Consider the following 22,935-nt stretch of genomic DNA (forward strand, 5'->3'; position numbering starts at 1 on the left):
GTTTTGAGAATGATGAGGGCAATGAATGTACAAATGAGCTTTACACAATTGATGTATGTATGGATTGTGATAAGAGTTGTATGAGCCCCTAATAAAATGACTTTTAAAAAAGTGGTCAGACAGAGCTATGATTTATTCCAACCTTTGTTAGGCCAGGAGTTACTGCCATGCAAGTTGGCCATTTTGGTTGCATATTAGCAGTCATACTTCGAATCAAAGAACAGTAGAGAAATAACTGTTGTAGTGAGGCTATGCCATTAATTCTGGATTTTAAGTTTCTTTTCTCTTTTTTAAGCTCAAAACTTAGAATAATTAAGAGATGCAGAACCACAAAGGGAATGTGTTTGGAAGATGTTTCATTTTGGCTGGCTTATTGTGAAACCACCTTCAGGGCTTCTAAGTGAGCATATCGATCAGGTGGATAAATAGTGAGTTCTGCTGCTCAATAGAGGTTCTCACTTAAGTGATGAACTTAAAACAGTTTATAGCCTTTAATATTTCTTTTTCCTAAGAATTTTATTATGTGAGAGTATTCTCATGTCACTGCCCTGTCAAGTTTGTTCGTAGGAGATGTTATAACAGAAGTTAGGAGTAACACCACCTTTGAGGCCACACAGGAATGAACTTGAGTCCTTACGGTTTTTGGTATTAAGAACTACATTAGCTCTCAAGGATTCAATAAATAGCAAAAGTGTCTATAATCATCATCATTATCATCTGTTGGCTCTCCAGAGCCTTCAAGAAAAATATATATTTACGTTCATAACTTAGTTGAAACCTCCTCTCCGGTCTAATTCTACCCACCCCTGAGTATATTCCCTCATGTCTCTGGGTTCTGGAATTGCTGCAGTGTCCCACAGAACTCAGAAAAGTTCCGGGAAAGGTCTCCTGTGGTGGGGCTGCTATTCTGTCCAAAGTCTGCAGGTCAGTCAGGAGCAAGGCAGATACTGGGGCCAGAGGACAAGCCCCACTTTTGGCTCTTGTCCATGGCAAGATCACATCCCAGGCTACTCCATGGGTTTAGTTTATGCTCAGCAGGATGGCATTATAGGAAATACTGTTCACAATTATTTACAGGCGAATCTTATCAGTATATTCCCCTGCCTTATCAGACCTATGCAGGATAAGGTTGTTGGGTTTCATGGTGCAACCAGATTTCACCTTACTCTCCACCCCTGGACTGTCTCTTATTTATGCATATATGACAGGAACCTCTGGCAAGAGGTCTGCAGAAGACATTGGCCTCCTATTCACCTTAATCAGCCAGGGTTTTTCCTAAGCTATTCCACAAACAGTATTCTTTCTCCTCTCAGTTTAGCATATGATTCCTTACATTCATTGTAAGTAACAGTAACCAAGATAAATGGTAAACAGAGTTTGGTCCTCTGATAGAGTCAGAACTTAATCTCAATTTGTTAACAGATGATGCCCTCTCAAATGGGACTTTTGCCACAGGCAGATGAAAATCTAGAAGTATAATATATAATATAAGGGATTATGGCTGGAAGGACTATATTAATTGAGTATAACTCATATATGTCATGCCAACATATTTTTCAAAGTCTGACTCATTACTTCTCTGTGTGAAGTCCAAATTCCTTTTTAAGATACTAATTCCCTCTTATAATTTTCATTTTTCCACAGTGAAGCATAAATTAACGTTTGGTTTCTTTATAATAACTTCCAAAGGGTACGGGGGTTATAGTTAAGGGTTTCTAATAGGTTTACTTAACTTACTATGAAAAAAAAGAAATAAGTAGTGTAATTTTAGTCAATTAAGAGAGACTTTGAGTACTTAAATGCTCTTCAAGTGCTCTAGAGAAATTTAGTCTGTGGCAGAGCAGTTAGTTAACATTGTACCATCCGGGATAAGCATGTGCAGGGAGGGAAAGGGACAAACATATATACACAAATGAAGGATGTCCTGGTGAACGGATTGTTTTTCTGGTATTCATCTATTATGTACTTTTCCCTGGATTTACTAACATTATTTCTTCTTTTTTCTAACAATTGTTCATGAATCATGACACCTGTAAAATAATTTTAATTGATTAACATGTTGGGTACCTCCTCCCCCACTTTGGCTGTAACTGTTGGCATGCCAGAATGTGAAATGCTTCGTTGAAAAACATGTGACAGTTGAGAGATTTTTTTCAGTGTGTCCCCACACTCAGGGTTATTATGAATTGCAGTCTACTCAATGGCAGTGAGGAGGAAGGAGAATGACAGAAGGCAGCCTAGGGTAAAGTTGCCCGGCTAACTGACTAACTTAAGAACATCCGTAGTTCCCATGCTGCCATCGGTGTGAAGTTTGGGATCCAGGGCAAGTGCTCTCCGCTTGTCATCTCCAAAACACCCCCTGAACAGCTAGCCTGAATTTTCTTCCATATTATCATGTCTGGAATTCAAGGAGAAAAAGAACTCACTTATCCACTGAAGGTGGCTTTATCAAAGTTGTAGCTCTTTTCTGACTTTGTCAGTGCTTCATAGCGGTGGCTAAACTGGTCTAGGCAAGCCACAAAATTTAGACTTTATTCGGTCACTTGTCATTGCTCTTTGGCGCAGTTTGCTTAGGTAGTTGCTATAAAATTCTGCAATTTTACAGAATATTGTGGAAACATTAATTATTGTAATCATGAAGTACACTGAACCATTGTACTCGTCCAACTACCAGGAGTTGTGCTCCAAGAGTCCATACATTGGTGAACTTGGAACTTAATGCTATAGGAAAATGTGTATGCCATGTGAATGGAGTGCCCCAAGTCCCTGTATGTAAGCCAGGTTAACCTGTAAATATCAATATTTCTAAGTTATGCATGTTAACACTGGGGACCAGGGGAGAAAAGGAAGTTTTCATTTTTCATAGTCTGGGGCTAACCGTTGGCAGGCTTTGGGGATAGACTCTTTTTGGCATCTTCCTATTCCTTTTGTCCTGCATCTTAATCCAGTTTGTATTTATCCCTAGGCTTTGTTTCTAAATTAAAAAAACAAACACCTTTTGTCCTCATTATATTTTTAAAAGCCCTCTATCGCCTAGCTAGCCTAATCAGCCAAGATTTTGTGGCACTTCTTGTGTTTGATAGAATGGAAATGCTTCTTTTAACTGCTAGAGCTTGAAAATCACTGTTCTAGAGCCTGGGTCTGTTTTTTTTAAATCAAGACGCTCTTAATTTTATTCTAAGATGTTTGTTATCCTAAGACCTCTTGACAGTAAACTTGTGTAAGAGTGTTATTCCACCCAAGGGTTTTATTCCACGGGTTAACATGGGCTTATTCTAGAATTATCCTAAAGTTATCTTCCTTAATAATTTTCATTATTATGATAAGATCTAAAGTTACACATGTTCCCAATCTCTCCTAGTACTTAATAAGCACCCTGCCCCTCTACCAGAAGTTGCCCACAGTTGGATCAGTGGTGATCAGATAGCTCTCTGTGGATGAGTTATTGTCCATAATTCAAAATGATAAATAAGCAACTCAGTTCTAGATGTTATAGGCCAGAGCCTAGAATATCAGCAATCCAGAATGCTAGCATGCCTCCATATATATTTCATTTAATCTTCTGTTAGCTTACTCACAGAATGTAAGCTCCAGCATGGGCCAATAACTGTTGATCATTGCTTTATTCTCCACTCCTTAGAGTAAGGATGTAGCATGTCACGTTCAGTGGAGATTTCTTACAGTATTCCTTTGAACTTTCTTATTGGTGTGTCCTGAAAGACTATTTGTTTACAGCTATTTAAAAAGCAATGTCATAAGAGAAGTTGTTAAATTATGTTACGTTTTTGAATGTTCAGGAAGAATCATACTCTTTCTCCTGCCTGCTTGCCCCAGCCCTTGAAAAGGGCAGAGTGACAAAATTTGAGATTATACTAATTTAGTGATAGCCTCTGCCTCATACAGTTGTTAGGAGGAATAAATGTGCTAAAGTATTTTACCTGTGTTATTTCCTGTGATTGCACCACAGTTCTATAGGCAGTGATATTGGCATGGTTTTAAGGATGGGGAAACTGAGGCTAAGAGTAATTTTCTTAAATTCGGTAGTTCAGTTGGCAACAAAGATCTTCTGTAGAAACTGCATCTTGCTATCTTTGCAGGGGGAGTAGCCTATGTACATACCCGTGAATGAGCCTGGTATGTGGGCAACAGTGCAAAATTATGCGGCTGGAGATTGAGTGAATGGTAGGGAGTAGAATGCAGTAAAGATTGGGGTGGGGTGAGGGTGGGGCTGTGGGTAAAAGGCCAGAATTTCATAAAGGGCCTAGTTGTACCAAGAGTGAAATGAAGAACCAAGCAAAAATTCCTTATCAGTTAAAGGGTGTGACCAGTTTTATTTTAAGGAACCTACTCAGGTGTCACTATGGATCTATAGAGGGAGACGGCAGACAGCAGGAGGACAAGATAAGGTGCTGTTTTAAGAGTCTAGACCCGTGATCTCCAAGCTTTACCTTCTTCACACTCTTGCCAGCACTTTTGAATATATAATACTGATAAAAATTTATATATTTCTAATTTACATATGTATAATAGTTCAGTTCACAAACTGAACATTTTACTCGTAAAGCTCACTTTATTATTAAAGAAAAAAAGTTTTAAAAAAGTATGGATTTTCTAATATTTTCTTCCGAAATGTCTGCAAATCGATTGCTTTGTTGCTAACTGGCAGGTCAACTTGAACTCACCAGTGGCTTCCAAGGAAGAAAAGATGAACTCCTATAAAGAGTACAGCCTAGGAACCCCTGTGGAGCAGGTCTACTCTGTTCTATAGGGTTGCTATGAGTCAAAAACTTAATGGCACAAAAATTATCAGTAAATATTTTTTGAGTTAGTGTTTAAAATTACACTAAAACTTGTCAAATGGCTGTAACCCTGAATATACTTAGTCTCACCTAAAATAATAATAAAACTGGTATCTAAAAGTGTATGGTTTCTTTTTTTGTTTTTCTCTAAGGGGGAAAAAGTGATTTAACATAAGCAGTATGTTTCTTTTCCTTGGGAGCTAATATCATTAGAAATAGATTCCTTTGAAAATTTCAAAACTTTAAGATTTCATGGTGTTGATTTTCCTGAGATCCTTTCAGGATATAAAAGTATTCTTTGAAATTGGCTGTTTATTTTGAGTTTAGCTTTGCTATTGTAATTTGTAAGAGGTGTGATGTTAGTCTTTAGATACATTTGAACACTGTCGTTACTAAAGTGATTTGCTTTCATTTTATCCGTCACAGTGGATTCACAATGAGTCACCTATCCATGGTTGTATGTGAGATTTGGAAACAATAACAACACTTCCCACATGTGACACATACCTAATTAATGGGCCTAATATTTGTAATACAAGTTGAAGCTCAGTTACTCACAAACTAATCTGATTGGACATAAAACTCAAATATCTATGTAGTGAAAGGTTATGATTTCATTTTTTCCTTGTACCCTTGGTTCAATGCTAACCTTAACAAAGGAGAACTTCGCTAAAGCTGTTGTTTCCTTGAAGTCTTTAAAGGATTAGCCTTGAAGCCTAAATCTCAGACACCAAAAAAATGAAGAGTGCCAAATATTTTGGTTATTCATAGTTTTTGTCTCAGAATTAACGACAAATATGGATTTTTTAAATGTAAAGGGGCTTGAGAAAAGTTAGTGGTCAAAGTCCATTCTCTCTTAATTTCATATGCCCATGTCATAAATTAGTAACGCTAACTGCTCCTAAAACTTTGTTGCCAGGAAGTATACTGAAATTTGTTTCTGCTGATTTCCTTAGGCCTTCAAGCCACACCATAACTGACCATTAATTCCCTGAGCCAAAAGAAGCCATTTAATGCTAGACGACTATTTTGTCCTAATTTTTATCTAGTCAATCATATTTCTAATTAGTTATTTGGATTAACTTTTAATTATGCTCTTAGTTACTGAGTATAGTGTGGGTTGAAACACCATACTGACTTTCATAGCCAGTTGTTCTAGCTGGAGAACTAGAATAAGAGTTGCATTCTATTGACTACGCCGCACGTGCTGTAATGTTTTTTTCTTTGGATCGTGGTTTACTGAATCTGCATGCTGTAGGCATCCGTTTTAATTTAAGGGATGATAGAGCTTTAGAGACCGACAGTTGCCTTCATGCACGGGCAGACCTCATGCCGAGCAGTCCCAAGCCTAGGGAATCTGTTTAGCGAATACTCTGTTGCTTCTCACCCAAGAACAAAATCTTTTATCTGTGTACCTGAATTGAATTAGAATGTGCAGATCTATTTTTTTAAAAGACATTCTGGTACTCTATTGCTAAGATAAAGGGGAAGAAGCACTTTATTTCTGAATCTTTCACCTTTTAAAATTTGTAAATTAGGAGTGGTCTGGCTTTATGAACTTACTGTGTAACAGGTATTATTCTAATCTATAAGCACACATTTTTCACAGCTGCCATGGTAACTTCCATTTTACGGTCAAGAAATAAAGTGGCTGTACTTGCCTTAGGTCAGTCTGCTAGGCCAGTGTGGCTTTAGCCCATACCAGTGTTCTTAATTTCTGCATAATTGGTTCTCAAATTTGGCTGCACTAAAGAAGTACTTGGAGCCTTTTTTTGGGTTTTGTTTGAAAGAAAATAGAAAGCAATGACTTTGCTTCTCTCCAGACTTAATAAATCATAATCTATCGGGGATGGCCTTTAGAAAGGACAAGGGAGGAAAGGTGGAGATTTGGAGAGAGCATATCCATGGCAACATCTTGGGACTACATTTCCCAGAACCCCTTGCTACTCTGATGGAAATTCCTATCTCCTGTGTATGCAGGAGCCCTTAAAAAGTGCTTGGTATGCATGTGGCCATGGTGGCTAGAAAGGTTTTCTTCCTCCTAGGAGTCTCTAAATAACACTGTGGTGAGAGCTCTATGTCTTCCAAAAGTAAATCTTTGCCATAGTAAGACAAGAACCTGAATTCTAGTAATAGTCTGGACATTGGCATTTTTCAAAACATCATCTGATGAGTCTAATGTGAAGTCCACTGCTCTATAATTATATTGCCTAATTTAGATTTAATAGTGTTTGTTAATCTGATAGTATGACAAAATGCACCCAGAGACTTAGGCTAGATAGAAACATAGCAAAGAATTTACATACCTACAATAAATGAATAAGAATTTATAGATTTTCTTATGTTGGAATTATTGACCACAAAGCTTTATGTCCAAAAATAATAGCAACTATGTGAAAAGAGAAATTCAGGAAACACTCAAGTTATAAACATATACATAGCTCTATGGTTAATGACTTTTGTCTCTAAATGAAAATCCATATCTCAATAATAGCTTTTCTATTTCTTTTGAACTGTAATTCATGATCATATTTCAAAGTGTTCAACAGCCTACATTTGATTTCATGGTAAATATGGTGTATACACATAAGCATGGTCTTTTAATATAACAGTTCCCTACTCCTGATTTTCAGAGTTGGATAATTCTTTTCTCTTTTTTTAATGTTTGCTGGGGGGCCTTATAACAATCCATCCATCTTCCCGTTGTGTCAAGCACATTTGTACGTATGTTTCCATCATCATTTTCTTTTTTAATCATTTTATTGGAGGCTCATACAACTCTTATCACAATCCATCCATCCATCCATTGTGCCAAGCACATTTGTACATTTGTTGCTATCATCATTATCAAAATATTTGCTTTCTACTTGAGCCCTTGGTATCAGTTCCTCCATTTTTTCACCCCTCCCCATATCCCTCCCTCATGAACCCTTGATAATTTATAAATTATTATTTTCATGTCTTCCATCAATTGCTGTGTCCCTTCATCCACTTTCCCGTTGTTCATCCCCCCTGGTGGAGTGGGCGTTATATGTCGATCATTATGATTGGTTCTTCCTTTCTCCTGGTACTTCCAATACTCTCTTGGTATTGCTACTCCTTATTGGTTTATCTGTCCTGGATTCCCTGTGTTTCCAGCTCTTATCTGTACCCGTGTACATGCTCTGGTCTAGCCGGATTTGTAAGGTAGAATTGGGATCATGATAATAGGGGGAGGAAGCATTAAAGAACTAGAGCAAAGTTGTATGTTTTGTTGGTACTCTACTGAACCCTGACTGGCTTCTCTCTTCCATGTGACCCTTCTGTAACTGGGTGTCCAGTTGCCTACAGATAGGCGTTGGGTCTACACTCCACCCTCCCCCTTGTTTGCATCGATATGATTTTTTGTCCTGGGTCTTTGATGCCTGATACCTGATCCCATCGACACCTCATGATCACACAGACTGGTGTGCTTGTTCCATTTGGGTTTTGTTGATTCTCAGCTAGATGGGTTATCTGCAAGCCTTTAAGAATCCAAATTCTATTCTAAATATAGACAGAACTATTCCAATTCTGAGAAGATCCTTGGTAGCATAGTAGATTAGGTATTGACCTCTGGGTCAGTAATTCAAACCCATCAGTCATTCCACAGGAGAAAGATGCAGCTTTTTACTCCCATAAAGATTGTAAGTCTTCGAAACCCAAGGGTCATCCTTAGGAGACAGAATTGACTTGATGGCAGTAGGTGAGGTATGATTTGTATTCTTAACTGTATGGCATATAACAACAACAAAGAATTGTAAATACTCATATTTATTCCATTTGGTTTTAATAATTGGCATTGGAAAAATGTTATAAAGGAAACCTGGTGGCACAGTGGTCACACGCTTGCCTGTTAATCAGAGGGTAGATGGTGTGTCCTCACAAGCCACTCTGCAGGCAAACAATGTGGAAATCTACTTCTATAAAGATTTAGCCTTGGAAATCCACCAAGGCAGCTCTACTCTGTCTTGTAGGACACCTTGAGCCACTCTACTCCAGGGCAATGGGTTTGAATTTTTTGTTGTTAGAAGGACACAAAGTAACAACTGTGTTTGTATGTGTTGTCATATACTACCCCTCAATAGGTTAGCATGGGAAACTTTAGCATGCTTGTGAATAAGAGGAATTAACTTTCCTGAGCAGGCATGCTTACCTATGTTTATACTGTTCTCTTATTGAAATGTGTGCTGCATTCAACACAGATTTCTAATTGAATAAGTGAATTTTTATATATCCATGAAATCTAGAATGGGTTGCATTGTTACAATCCTAAGGGTTCCTTATAAAACCTGTTTTATAAAGGGGGATAAAAAGGTTTGGGGTGGTGTTCTATCCCTATTCTCATCAGTCTTTGAATGTGGACTCTAGCCTAGCTAAAGTGAAGAGGAACATCAAGCTCTCTCAGACCTTTAATTAAGCTGATGTTGTACATCAAACTGTTGAATCTAGGAAGAAAATCCTCAGATCTGAATGTTAGAAGGAAAAAAAATTCCAAGATGCTATTCCTTCCAATAGACTATTATATACATAATCTGTAGGCACCTGTATAACAATAGTGATGGAAAAATCATGTTTTTGAACTTTTCCCAATAGCATGATCTTGTTACTTTGTGATTTCCCAGCCAGAATAACACCATATTCATTCTCATAAAAGTATAGATCTGCATTCATGAGACTCAAAAATGTGCTATGAATCAAAAACATGCACTCTTAGTGTGCATTGAGGATTAACTCTCCTAAGCATGCATTAGACGATGATAAACATGTTCCTTTTTTTTTTTTTTTTTTTAGGTTTTGTGCCATAAAGTAGCCTTTCAACACTGTAACAAACATGCTTTAATTATGGTACTAATGCCATCTTTCAAAATAGAGGAAAACAAGGCATATCAGCAGACCCCATGCTTCGTATTTTAGCACTGGAGACTGGTTTGCATTAAGTCAGGTTGTGATGAAATGTGAGGGGTACCCCCCAAAACAAGAATTTTTTTCCTCAAAGATATGTATTTAATTTATTTTTTATTTTTTTATAAAACAACCTTTATCACCTTCAAAGTACTCTCCATTACACTTATTACATTCATCAAATCTGTGATCCCATTCTTGGAATCATTTTCAAACTGCTCTGTTTGGATGGCTGACAGCACCTCGCTGATTTTTTCCTTCCCCTCTTTTATGTCATCAAATCAGTGTCCTTTCATGTCCCGCTGCACTCAAACAAAAAGAAGTCACACGGAGCGAGGTCAGTTGAGTCAGGTGTGTGGGGCAAGTGAGGGATGCTGTTTTTGCACTGAGGTGGCTGAGTGAGCAGGTGCATTGTCATGGCGGTAAAACCAGTCCTCCATCTGCCACAAATCAGGCCTTTTTGTGACACACTGTTAAACTATCTTTTCAGAACCTCTAAGTCAGTGGTTCTCAACCTGTGGGTCGAATGACCCTCTCACAGGGGTTGCCTAAGACCATCTGAAAACACATATTTCCGAAGATCTTAGTAACTGAGATACCACTCTTCTATCTGTCTCCGGGTCTGCCCACATGCAGATACCTGGTGTGATTACATCATCGTGCCAACCCCATCACATATACCCCGTGCAAATACAGGTGTATGTGACAGGGTTGGCAACATAATGTACTTATGTGAACACGTGTAGAGAGCAGCTACTGTGTAGAGAGCAGCTACTGTTTTGAAAGCAGCAGTATTGGAGGTAAAATGACATTTCATGAATTATAATTACATATTGTTTTTGTGATTAATCACGATGCTTTAGTTATGTTAAATTTGTAACACTGAAAATGCATCCTACATATCAGATATTTACATTATGATTCATAACAGCAAAATGACAGTTATGAAGTAGCAACAAAAATAATTTTATGGTTGCAGGTCATCACAACATGAGGAACTGTATTAAAGGGTCGTGGCATTAGGAAGGTTGAGAACCACTGCTCTAAAAAGAAAGCTTGATTAACAGTCTGACCTGGTGGAACCAACTCCAAATGCACTACAAGTCGACATTTTCATCCAGTCAGGAAATTGATGGACATCCAGAAGGAGGATTTTGTCATCAGTCAACATTTCACATTTTTTGAAACAAGAAAACACTCGTACACTTGAGTTTTTTCCCATAGCACTGTCCTTGTAAGCTGTGTTCAACATCACAACAGTTTCTGAAGCATTATTCCCGAACAGGAAACAAAATTTCAAAGCTGCATGCTGTTCTCATAAATCAGCCATCACAAAAAACAAGATTGCAGTGAAACTGCTTTTACAAAAAATTTCACTGTGACCAGAGAGAACGTTCCCGGCGACGCCACTGGGCACACTAACTCAGAGCAAGTTGCCTGGTGGAAAAAAATTGAGGGGGGATGGGGTAGGTAGGATTGTCATATTTATACAAATACATTACTGATTTTATTATTTGGCATCCTACAAACATAATGACATATTTTGGTGGAGTTGAGTTTTTAAACTCTTGTGCTAGGTAGGGAAAAAAAAACCTCATCAACTCATAGAACTGCCCTTGTTTGCTGAGACAGTAACTCATTGCGGGAGCAGAAAGCCTCGTCATTCTCTCAAGGAGCAGCTGGTTTCGAACTCCTGACCTTTCGGTTAGCAGCTCAACATAGAACCAATGCCCTACCAGACTATTTGTCCAGGTAGACCAGGAAGCCATTGCGTATAGATTTTTATGACCTTTCCTAAATAGACTTTACTTTTTTTCATTGAAAATATGAGAAAAAACATACTAGCATACTGGGGTGAGATGAGGAAAACATACTAGGGCAAGGCGCTTTTGGATTTTTTTCGTGACTTTAGCAAAAATACAAACTCTGGAAAGTTACACTCTTTAGCACTTATTTTAAAGACAAGTTCTGAGAAAATTATGTTTAGAAAAACACGTGTTATAAGCCCTTTCCCCCTCTACTTGTATTCATGCTGTTTAGCAAAAGCAGTATTTCTGCTAAGAACTTTTGTAATGATTATTTCACTCACTTAAATTTTTACTTAATTTGGACAGTGAGAAAACAGAGGACCTTGTATTATTATAATCTCTTGTAATTTTGTGCATGAGTTATACATATTACCTCATTTACATTTTTGAAATGCATAATAAATAATGTGTTGATGTTCAGGATTACAGCACTGCATTATTCACAATGCCGTTTGGGGGCCAAAATATCGCCCTATTATGTTATGTGGTTTGGTAGATTACTCACACATTGAAATTTTCTCCGGCACCCCCCCCAAAAAAAAAAAAGTTCTACACATGGGTGTTAGAAATAGCTTTGCAATAAAGGAAGCTCTGTGGTGGAAGCAAAGGGGCAGTAGTGGATAAACTGTAAAAAAGGCTGCTTGTTTGGAAATCAAATTTCATTTAAAGGAACTTTCAATCACTAGTTAATGTAACTGCTTTAAATTTACAGACAGTGGGAGTAGCTCACCGTTACCCAAGTATGCTTCATCTCCCAAACCAAACAACAGCTACATGTTCAAACGGGAGCCCCCAGAGGGATGTGAGCGAGTGAAGGTCTTTGAGGAAATGGCGTAAGTAATGTCTTTTCTATCAGCTGGGATCTGCAAAGCTGTAAAGCTTTCTACTGAGATGGGTTGATTACAGATAATCAACTACTCCATCCAGCTGATGGTGTCTTTACAGAGCAAATTAATTCAAAAAAGAACCGTGTAGGCAAAAGAGATCTTAGTGAAGGGAAGCTGGCGTCTGCGTCCTGGAAGTGTATGTCAGTACAAAGAAACTTGGAAATTCACCCCTCGTGACCTAAATGATCTTCTTTTAATTATTCAAATTTTCCCTCACACACTGAAATTGTAGATGGCTAACAAAAAAACACTCAGGATCCATGTTGGTGTTCGCCTAATGATGGTGATTCCACAGCCAGAACAAAGTCGGACTCCTGCACAGACACATCTGCTTTGTGTATTCTCCATGGCAATCAGACTTTGTGTTCACAGGTTTGATTTGATTTTGGCACTTGAGTGTGTATAAATTCGATATTAAGTCAAAAGAGGTCCGAGCTGTAAGTAATTGGCAGAATGGCTCAGAAAAGGACCCTGTAGCTGTTGACTCACTTGTCCCTTTGTCGTAGTGCCTAGTGGGGGCCTCTGCACTCTGGCAGCCTATCTGGGGACAGGGAGTGCGGGAGTTGATGGCTTCAGTTCCAGGAATCGGAGGAGAGGAAGGGCTTGTGGGCCAAACTCTGTAGGGCACACTTAGTGTGCGAGAGAAGACTGGAAGGAAAGCGTTCTCCATCTGTGTTAACAGAAGCATGTACAGTGATAGAGAAAAAGGGGAAATGCTTATAACCAAATACAGAGTAGGGTGAATTACCCCACAGCATACTTTATCTTAACAGAGAAGGTCATTCTAAACTTGCATAATCTGCAACTCCAATGTAGGTTATTTTTCCATGTTCCTACATGACTGAAAGCAAACAGCTGACCTCTCAAAAGTGCATCACCTACCCGGTCCTTTTGAAAATACTTTTGTTTCAACGATCACTTCTGTGCTGTGTATGTGACTAATCAGCCAACTGACTTGTGCTATGGAAGATGTTTATTCCATTGTGTACACTTAACCCCATTCTCTGCCATTCACATGCTAGCTGTTTTAGAGAATTCTAATTAATTCAGAAAGTAATTTTAAACCTAATTTTGTTTTATGGTTTTAGGTCTCGTCAGCCTCTCGCAGCCCCTCTCTTTTCATGCCCTGACAAAAACAAGGTTAATTTCATCCCAACGGGATCAGCTTTCTGTCCTGTAAAACTCCTAGGCCCTCTCTTACCTGCCTCCGACTTGGTGCTCAAGAACGCTCCTAACTCTGGCCAGAGCCCAGCTCTGACTGCTCTGACCATTGAGCAGCTCTCCTCCCGAGTGTCCCTTGCGTCTCTTTCTGAAGACACCAGCACAGTGGGCTCCGCAGAGGTCTTAGCCCAACAGCCATCTCAGCAGCAGCCGCTTCTGCAGGAACTGCAGGGTGAGGAGCTCGTCTCCACTCACAACTATGTGATCATCTAATGCAAGGGGGAGCCGGCCTCTACCCTGTGTTCCCTGGACTAGGAACTCGATCTCTCATACATCTATCTGCATGGAGTGACAAACCTTACCGACCACCACCACCACCACCACCAAAATACTTATCAGCATCACAAAGTATCTCTTAACGTTGATCTTGGCAGGGATGGAACTCCTATTAGCAGTTTTTGTGGAAAGCAGTAATGCTTGCAAAATGTGTGTGTCGTTCGGCATTTTCAGTGGAGACTATGCATTTCATAGTATGTCTGACAGATTAGTATTGTGTCTTGTGTTTTGTTTCAAAATCTTCAGTATAAATAAGCTCTATATCAAAAAGTTGCCTGTCTAAATAGAATGTCAACAAAGCAATGTCTTGCTGTGTTTTGTCCTATGGAAAATACTGTACTTCAGGATTATGTTTACAATTGATCCAGGTGTTTGTTTCTAACTTCTGTAATACATACAATGCAAAAAAAAAAAAGAATATATATATAAATATATGGCCACAACAGTTGCACAGTGCCCACCCTATGGCCTAGCTTCAGGTACTTCAGTTGAAGTCTAAACTCAGGTAACTTGGAATGTATATTATATTGGGATATTAAATATTTCACAGCTAAAAAGCTAAAGAGGGAACATCACTCTTTTGCCTTTCCTTATTTTATGCATTTCCCTGTCCTCATTACATTCCACATTCTTGGAATAAAAAGTGCATTCAACCTTAGGAAAGCGATAATCCTGGACATGGATGAACATGAGGAGAACCAGCAAATCCGTCTGTCTTGAGATCACTTTTGTCATGCGGTTACAAGTCAAACTACTGTTGCATTCACTGTTTCAGCACGTGTAATCTGTAAAAGTGGCTTTTTCGTTTCTTTTTTTCCCAAGTTCAATGTTGCTCTGCAAATGACTGTTACAATGTTGCAAATACAGTGTTCTGTACTAGGCTGTACATAACATTCCACATGGCGCTGATGAATTTGTGAATGTCCAGGTTTCCCTTTAAAACAATTGCAGCTTCACAGGGGAGGATCAAGATTTGTGTGGGCCATTGGAGTCATGAAAGGCTACTGTTCTATCTAAAGGCATATTAGTATTTGGTTTCACTGGGGTTTTGTTTTCCTCAAGCAGTTTGTGTGTAGGAGCTGCATTTAACTTGCTGAGAGAGGATATGTGAGTCTCAGAAGTAATGCAACATAAGTAAGCAGGTGATTTGCAAAAGCAGTTGTTAGAAGCTGTGTCTCATAAGCCTCTCATAATACCATCATGAGTACTTTTGTTAAGATTCTGGATGTGTGAATAGACCATGAGCCCAAGTAAATAGCTTTGAACTTGCAGATGTGACGTAAGTTCTCAACAAAGCGTGAAGAGAGCCTTAGATATTCCTGTTTAGTCATTAGGAGAACCCAATTTCCAGATAGTGTTTTCTGAAGCTCAAAGAGGGTATCCAAAAAGATGCTTTTGTACTTTTATCCCATTGCTTTCAGTCCGATAAAACCTAGACGCGTTTCATCGACACCTAAAGTGTGTGGCACAATCTTCTTAAGAATTGGGAAAACAAGGTGCCTACCGTAACAGGAGTGCTTCACTTAGTTCCCTTTAATCATTCCTTCAGTCTTCCTTCTTTTCTCTTTCTTTGCTTTTGGTTTTCTAAAATGGTTGGAGGTTGAGGTCATAAAGCAAAACAAAAAGGAAGCAACACAACTGCTAAAAAAAGAAATGGATGTATGTGTGTGACTGTGTCCGTGTGTTGTTGTCCATTAGCTTTTCCGTAATCCCCAACTCTCTTCTTTCCACCAAAGTTTGCAGCAATGTTCTCTCCCGAAGGTGCATCCTGGCTCCTTTACGTTAGTCAGTGTTATATTGTAGGAGACTGTCATGGAAAAAGGGACTCGGTTTACTTTTGCCATTTTCACAGGGGAACCTTTAAAACAATCTTTCCAACAGCAAACACCTTTAACCCTAATAATCTCAGGCCTTGATGAAAATACTATATTTTGTAGATTATGGTTAAAGGGAGAGAAATACTAGTTCTGTAAGATAAATATGAGCTCCATTTAACTTCTGATCTCTGGTTTAGCATTATATAATGTGTTGATCTTATGCTCTGCTTTTGTCCAAATAAGATGCAGTCGTATCACTATCAGTTTCAGAAAGATGGACTCATTATGCTTTTATGGTGATGAAATCTGATGTACGATATTTATAGTGACATGTACTTTTATTTTCTCATGAGAAACTAAATATTAATTGTGTTGTACATTTGTTCTTAGCATATATTAAAGTTTTGAACCAAATGTGTTAAAGCTTATGCTTTGCCATGTAAATTACCCAGAAGTTGTTGAGCTCAAATGTATCCTACGTGCAGCTGTAGAAATTTGTCAAAGAATTGTTTAAATTTTGTATATAGTTGTACGGTTTAATTCTAGCCACCATGCTGAACAGTATTGGAGTTACCATACGATATGGCTTTACACAAGGAAATATGTGGCTTTGTTTTATAATTTTTTTCAGTATAGAAGTTCCTGTGTCTTATTTAAATAAAGTTATTAGTAAAACTGGAATAGTTCACATGTTTTGGGGAAGACGGGGTGCTTAGCATGATAGCAGATAGTGGTGAATTCAGCTATTCAGAGCTCATTGGGTTCTTGACCAACGTCTGTGGGTTTGTAGGGCATTTATCTGGATCAGATTGCCACAACCTGGTTTCCTCATGACATTTAACTTACACACTTTCCATCACCAGTTAAGAAGCTAGATTTCTAAAGGCTCACATCCTTGTAGTACTCGCAGCTAGGAGCATCTTAGAGAGCACATCGTCCCCATTTTTAAAAAATATACCTAAGAATTGCTTACATAAGTGAGTTTTGGGTTTATTATTTTTTAACAGATCCATTGCTTTTTTTGTTTAATGTTCCGTGAATAACACAACAGGTTTCAGGGTATATGACCATTCAATGTCTTATCCTGCTGAAAGTGAGTTTTGTAATATATAAGGGTAAATTCACTGGGAAAAATGAAATTTAGAGATAATGGAGTATTTCCACGAATGTTTTGAAAACACCCCTCATTTTTCTTGTAAAGATAATAATAGAAAAGAAGTAACTTGCTTTACCCTTTTTATTTACCCTTTTTATTGATGTTTAGGGTCAAACTAAAAAAATGCCCACTCCTCTCAAGTCAGTTCAGACTCAGTAACCTTATAGAACAGAGTAGAACTGCCTCAAAGGCTTTCCAAGGCTGTAAATCTTTGCGGAAGCCGACTGCCACATCTTAGTCCTCAGAGGTCTTGGTGCAAGCCGACTGCCACATCTTACTCCTCAGAGCAGCTATCGAGCTACATCGGCAGCCCTTGTTAGTCGCTTGAGCACGGGGCCAGGGTGCCACTTGACCGTTGATCCTCAGATGCAGACTCGGGTGACAGAGCTTTACAAGACAAGTCGGGCCATGGAAGACTGAATGGTGGACAGAGAGCCACTCTGAAAAAGAGTTTACCTAGCAGATTATTCTTCAGGCCCAAAGCACAGCCAAAGAGATTGCTGAGACTTAACCCTTAAATTGAACTTGAAAGTGTCTGTTTAGTAGTTTTGTCTTTCAAAAACCATATGTAACTTTAAAGGTGAAATTTACCCACTAAATATTTGAACGTAATAAAAAATGTAGATAGGAATTTCTGTACACTAGTCAATTAAAAAGCCCCACTGCAACTGAATGTGCAGGAAAAGTGGAATTCTCACACCAATCCCTGCTAGAGTCAATCATGGAAGCTCAATGTAAACAACCTTAAGAAACGAGTCAGTATTTAAAAAGCAAACTGAGAAAAGGGATCTGGAGGGTGTTAGCCTAAAACGCACATATGTGTAACCTTAGGGTAGCTAGAAATGGTCATTTGAAGTTTACTCATGAAGGGCAGCAATTAATTCTGATAAATTGGGTTTTAGGTGATTGGCTTTTGAAGACAGAGTCAGTCTTATTTTTGAAATCTGTTGAGTAAATGAATGTGTTCAAAGACCCATTACAAGGAGAGATTCCATTAAGAACTAAAAAGTTAATTGGTAAGTAAAGATAATAATAGAATTTAAACAATGATTTTGTTGAATATTAATAGTTACCCGAGGGCTATTTATTGCCTATTCCACGCCTGATTTTTAAACTTTCCTCTTGGAGTAGCTGTTGGTCGACTGTGCTAACAGACTTTTTATGTGCTGTGTGCCCTGAATTGTTACCAGAAAACATAGCTAAATTGAGCTACTGCAATTACCTTTTTTCTTTTACTTCGTTTGATGACCTTGGAAATTGCATTTATTGTTAGCTCCTGTTTACCTCACCACATTCTATGCTCCCTATATATATTTCTTGGTCTTCAGAAAGAAGCCCAATCAAGATATTTCCCTACCTGCCATCTAACGCCCATCTCTTCTTACCGTTTCCAGCACTTTACTCTCTCAGTTCTCCATTTCCTTTGGAACATCCTATCTGTTGTAAAACAGATAGACTCGTCGGAGGTCAGTCCTCCCACTCTGAAAACATCAGTCACCCTGTCCGGCTTCTCCACTACTTTTCCTTAGTTCTGGGTGGCCTCCACTTTCTTGCCACTCAAAACTGAATCATATCCCCTGCCATCAAGGTCATTCCAACTTACAGCCACCATGTAGGGCAGAGTAAAACCGCTGCTGAGCTGAGGAGGTCAGTCTTGACAAACACAGATAACCCTCATCTTTCTTCTGTTGAGCAGCTGGTAGATTTGAATGGCTGCATTGGCAATGCCTTGGTTTTCTGCAATATACTACAGAAGCAGAGTTCTCACCCCCCCACCCCCACCCCAAGGTCTTCAATAACTTTTATTGATCAACACCCCCTCCCCTCCGGGTCCATGCATGACCCTTGTCACGTCTACCACTCAAGAAACGTATCTGGGATCATAAAATTGGTATTCAGGAACTCAGAGCTGAGGGAGGTTCAGGAAAAGGTCGTTTGCGAAGGCTGAGGAGGTACCAGTGCTGCTCTGGGAGGAGAGCATATCAGGAGAGCCTTCCTGGAGAGGACGGACCTTGATTAGTTCTTTGAAAGACGAAACCACGTCTCTCTTCCAATGTCCTCATAGCAAATGAAGACGAGATGATGTTCAACCAGAGAGCCCTTCTGGCTCTGAAGCATCATGCTCCTCTATATATTGCCTTACACCCCCTCTTTGTTGGTGTCTCACAAGTCTTTTTGCTTCTTTGAGCTCCATTGATGATCGCCTCTGGCACAGCAGGAGCTCTCGGGAGATGACTTAATCTTTATATTAAACAAATAATCAGGGAAGCTAGACAATAAGAACAACATGGGACTCCCCCTTCCCCACCTCTGTCCTAGGGAGCCTCAGGGACGCTACAAAGCAGGCTGCACACCCACAAACCAATCTAGTTGGCCCTGAAACTGGCCCTGTGGTGCATAATAAGACAAGGCGCCCCAGGCACTGGGCACGCTGGACCTACCAAGCGACAGCAGCCGATCTAGCGTCCCCAGTCGCCCCGTGGTGGCGTGGGCCTTCACAGCCACGCGTCCCACTCCCACTGCCAGTGAGGCCCCATGCCGTTGTTTTCCCAGGTAGGGAATAAAAACGGTACCATCCAAATCAGCTCGGTCTTCGTGTCCAGCAAGAAGCAGTTACAGAGAGATGCTCTTTACCCTTCAACTTCCAAAATAATTTGGATGAGGTAGAGACAAGCACACATGAACTCTGAGGTGCTGGGGTGCACTTAACTGGGAAAGGGACGCACACTACAGAAAGCGAGCCGAGAGCAGTAGACCCGTCAGAAAGCCAGACAATGGTGGAAGGTTCACCGTTAACAGAATGAAAGACTTTGCTCTCTATTCTACTGTGCCCTGGGATAAGCTGGGCACCCTTTGACACTCCAAGGTCAAAGTACCTCTCTCAATAAACTCAATCCATTTAAACTTTAAAAATAACAACTAGAAAACAAACATGGCATCGAGACTGGCAGAAAGTTTATGAGCAAGTTTCAATATGCAGATGACAGAACCCTGTTTGCTGAAAGTGAGGAGGACTTGAAGCACTTGTTGATAAATAACAAGGATTACAGCCTTCAATATGGATTACAACTCAATGTAAAGAAAACTCAAATCCTCACAAATGGACCAATTAGCAACATCATGGTCGACAGAAAAGATTGAAGTTGTCAAGGATTTCATCTTGGATCCCCAGTCAATGATCATGGAAGCAGTAGTCAAGAAATCAAAGGACACATTGGGTAAATCTGCTGCACAAGACCTCTTTAAAGTATGAAAAGGCAAGGATGTCACTTTGAGAACTCAGGTACGCCTGAGCCACGTCATGGTGTTTTCAATCACCGTGTGTGCACATGAAAGTTGGACACTGAGTAAGGAGGACCTGAGAAGAACTGATGCATTTGATTAATGGTGCTGGCAAAGACTATTGACTGCCCCATGGGCTACCAAGTGAACAAGCGGACCTGTCTTGGAGAAAGTACAAACAGAATGCTCCTTAGAATCGAGGATGGTCAGACTGTCTCATGTACTTTGGGCATTTAATCAGGAGAGACCAGTCTCTGGCAAAAGAACATCATGCTTGGTAAAGTGGAGGGGCAGCGGCAAAAGAGGAAGACCCTGGATGCAGTGACTGCAACCATGGGCCCAAACAAGAACAATTGTGAGGATGGAGCAGTGTTTCATTCTGTTGTACAGAGGGCCACTCTGATTCAGAACACTCTCGATGGCACCTACGAACAGCAGTGACACTGTGTGCCTCACATGGTTTCCAACTCTATCACACAAGGTGAATTATATGTCAATAAAACTTTTTCTAAGTTAAGTTGTCTGATACTAAACTATGGCAGCCCATTGGTAGAGGGGGTGGGAATTATCCCCCAGAGAAGACGATTCCTTAGAGAAAATGATTCAAGGAGTGGTATACAGGGGATCCAGTTTTAAAGCTTTGGTTTAACAAAGGTCCGTTTTTCCTTGACCCCTTGAAGAAGAAGAAACGGCCAAAATCTTACCAAAATGGTGACCCATCAGTTCACAAGTGGCTTCTCCCACTCCATAGACACTTGCATCCCTCAAAAGAGGAGAGGAAAAACCATTTGTGTCCCTGCCCCCAACGCCCAGGTCCCAGGTCAGTTTGAGGATGGCTCCTCTCATTCCTGCCTATCTTTTTTTAATACCAAGAATTTGACCAATTACATCATTTTTCCTCCCCAAAGATTTTCTGATTAAAAGAATGGGTCCCCTCTCACATTACAAACACTGCTCAAGTGTGTTTTTAGCATGACGTTGGTACCATTCCTTCAGCCAGCAGTGGAGTGGGTGTCATTCCAGACCACTGTCTGGAAACGAGCTGACTAAAAGATGGGCCTTGGGCTCTACCAGGACCTGCCAAGTGGAGAAGGAAGTTCATGCTGGAATAGCAGGATTCTTCTGGGGTTTTTAAATAAAAGTGATTACACTCCAGGGACAAGAGTTAACGGACACTGCTCATGCGCTGCCATCAAGAGCTGGCCATTTTCCACGCAGACCTAAATCCAGGTCAGCTCACTTCATTCATCTGACCATGTGATTACAAACACCACCTGGTGTGGTCTCTTGCTTCCCTTCCCCGAGGCCAGGCCCTGGGAGCTTTGCAGGCAGCTTTCAGAGACCTTGGCCCCCTCTCCAGATCACTGGCTGGAATCCATGGCCAGAGTGGCAGGCCCCTGGGAAGACCCTAGAGGCAGGTAGAGAGAGAGGTTAAAGAGGGTTGCACTAAGGGCCAGGTAGTCGTGGGGGCTGGAGTGGTGGAGGGGGCAAGGCTAAGGAGGACATTGTTGAGGTGAGCTTTCACAATATTCATCGGCTCTTTGGGAAGATTTACTGTTTTCCACAAAGGACACGTATTTCTTTGATAACATTTGATCAAAGGAAGGCAGTAATGTGGCCTTCATCCTGCCTTCTCACTCTCCATCCACCGCCCAGTGCTCAGCAGAGTGACATACATTCACGGGAAGTGGTCAATATGAAAATCAAAAAGTCTTCACTAGTAAACAAAAGCAAATGATCCAATCCTGATACTATTTGATGTTAAGGGGATTGGATGTGGCACTCCCATGTCTGCTTATAAAGTAATAATTTGGCACATTCCTTACAATTAACTGGTGGCATTGATGCCAAAAGGCAGGTCGGAGGCCAGCGCAATTACTTTTTTGTTTTATATAGCATAACAAATGTAAGTATAAAAAAAGATAAGACAAATATACGCAAGTTAATAGTGGCTCTGTTTGATGAATACTTTTTGTCCTGAAGATTGCTTTTCTATTCCTCTAAATTTCTGTAGTCGCACTTGTTAACCTTGTAACTTGGAAGGAAAGGATACAAGTCCATTTCAAAGTATCAAATGAGAGAAGAGAAACTGAAGCAAAACATTTAGTTTAATCGTATAGTTTAATCATTTCATAACTGAACTATTATCTGCTTTAGGTTTGTTGTTGGTACCATGTGTTTTCAGTATTGGGAGGCATGCTGAGACCAAGAGGAACACGCCCTCTTTCTGTAATACGGGTTTTGATACAATTCAGTGAGACGTACAGGTCCCACCCAAGTGGGATCTGGTTGTACGATTGGGGAAGTGACCCCATTTCTCCTGATTCATGAAGTGTGATAAAGGTCTCCACCAGGCAGTAACACATGTTGCAGCTGGGATAGTAGTTTATCAAGAAAGCCAAGAGTCTGAAAGTGTTGGTTGGAAATAGATATATTCATTGAGCCAAGAAAGGAAAATAAGGCTTCAACACCAAGATGGCTTGAGGAAAGGCTTGTGGTATGGACTGAATTGTGGGAAAAAGGTATACAATTAAATGAGACATGCATGCCCTAACCCCTGTACCTCTAAATAGGAGCCTCCTTATAAATAGGAGCTCTGGTGGTATCACTGGTTACTAAATGGGCTGCTAACAGCAAGTTCAGAAGTTTGAAACCATCAGTATGCTCCACAAGAGAAAAATGAGGCTTTCTGCTCCCACAAAGATTTACTGCCTCAGAAACGCACAGGGAGGGCCCAGTGGATTCAGCTGGTTTACACTAGTTCAG

The 22,935-nt window shown here is 40.0% G+C and overlaps 1 protein-coding gene across 1 annotated transcript in view; it reads left to right on the plus strand.

Moving 5' to 3' along the window:
* GLCCI1 (glucocorticoid induced 1) overlaps positions 1-16,412 on the plus strand; it is a 103,711-nt gene extending 87,299 nt beyond the window's left edge. Inside the window, exons 7-8 of the mRNA XM_045288953.1 lie at positions 12,243-12,363; positions 13,506-16,412. Coding sequence (XP_045144888.1) covers positions 12,243-12,363; positions 13,506-13,851 — 467 coding nt within the window. The 3' untranslated portion in view covers positions 13,852-16,412. The remainder of the gene's footprint in view (positions 1-12,242; positions 12,364-13,505) is intronic.
* The last annotated feature ends 6,523 nt before the right edge of the window (positions 16,413-22,935 follow it).

This window comes from Echinops telfairi, unplaced genomic scaffold (assembly GCF_000313985.2).
Source record: "Echinops telfairi isolate 266 unplaced genomic scaffold, ASM31398v2 ScPeMD7_23;HRSCAF=83, whole genome shotgun sequence".
Classification (NCBI taxonomy): Eukaryota; Metazoa; Chordata; class Mammalia; order Afrosoricida; family Tenrecidae; genus Echinops; species Echinops telfairi.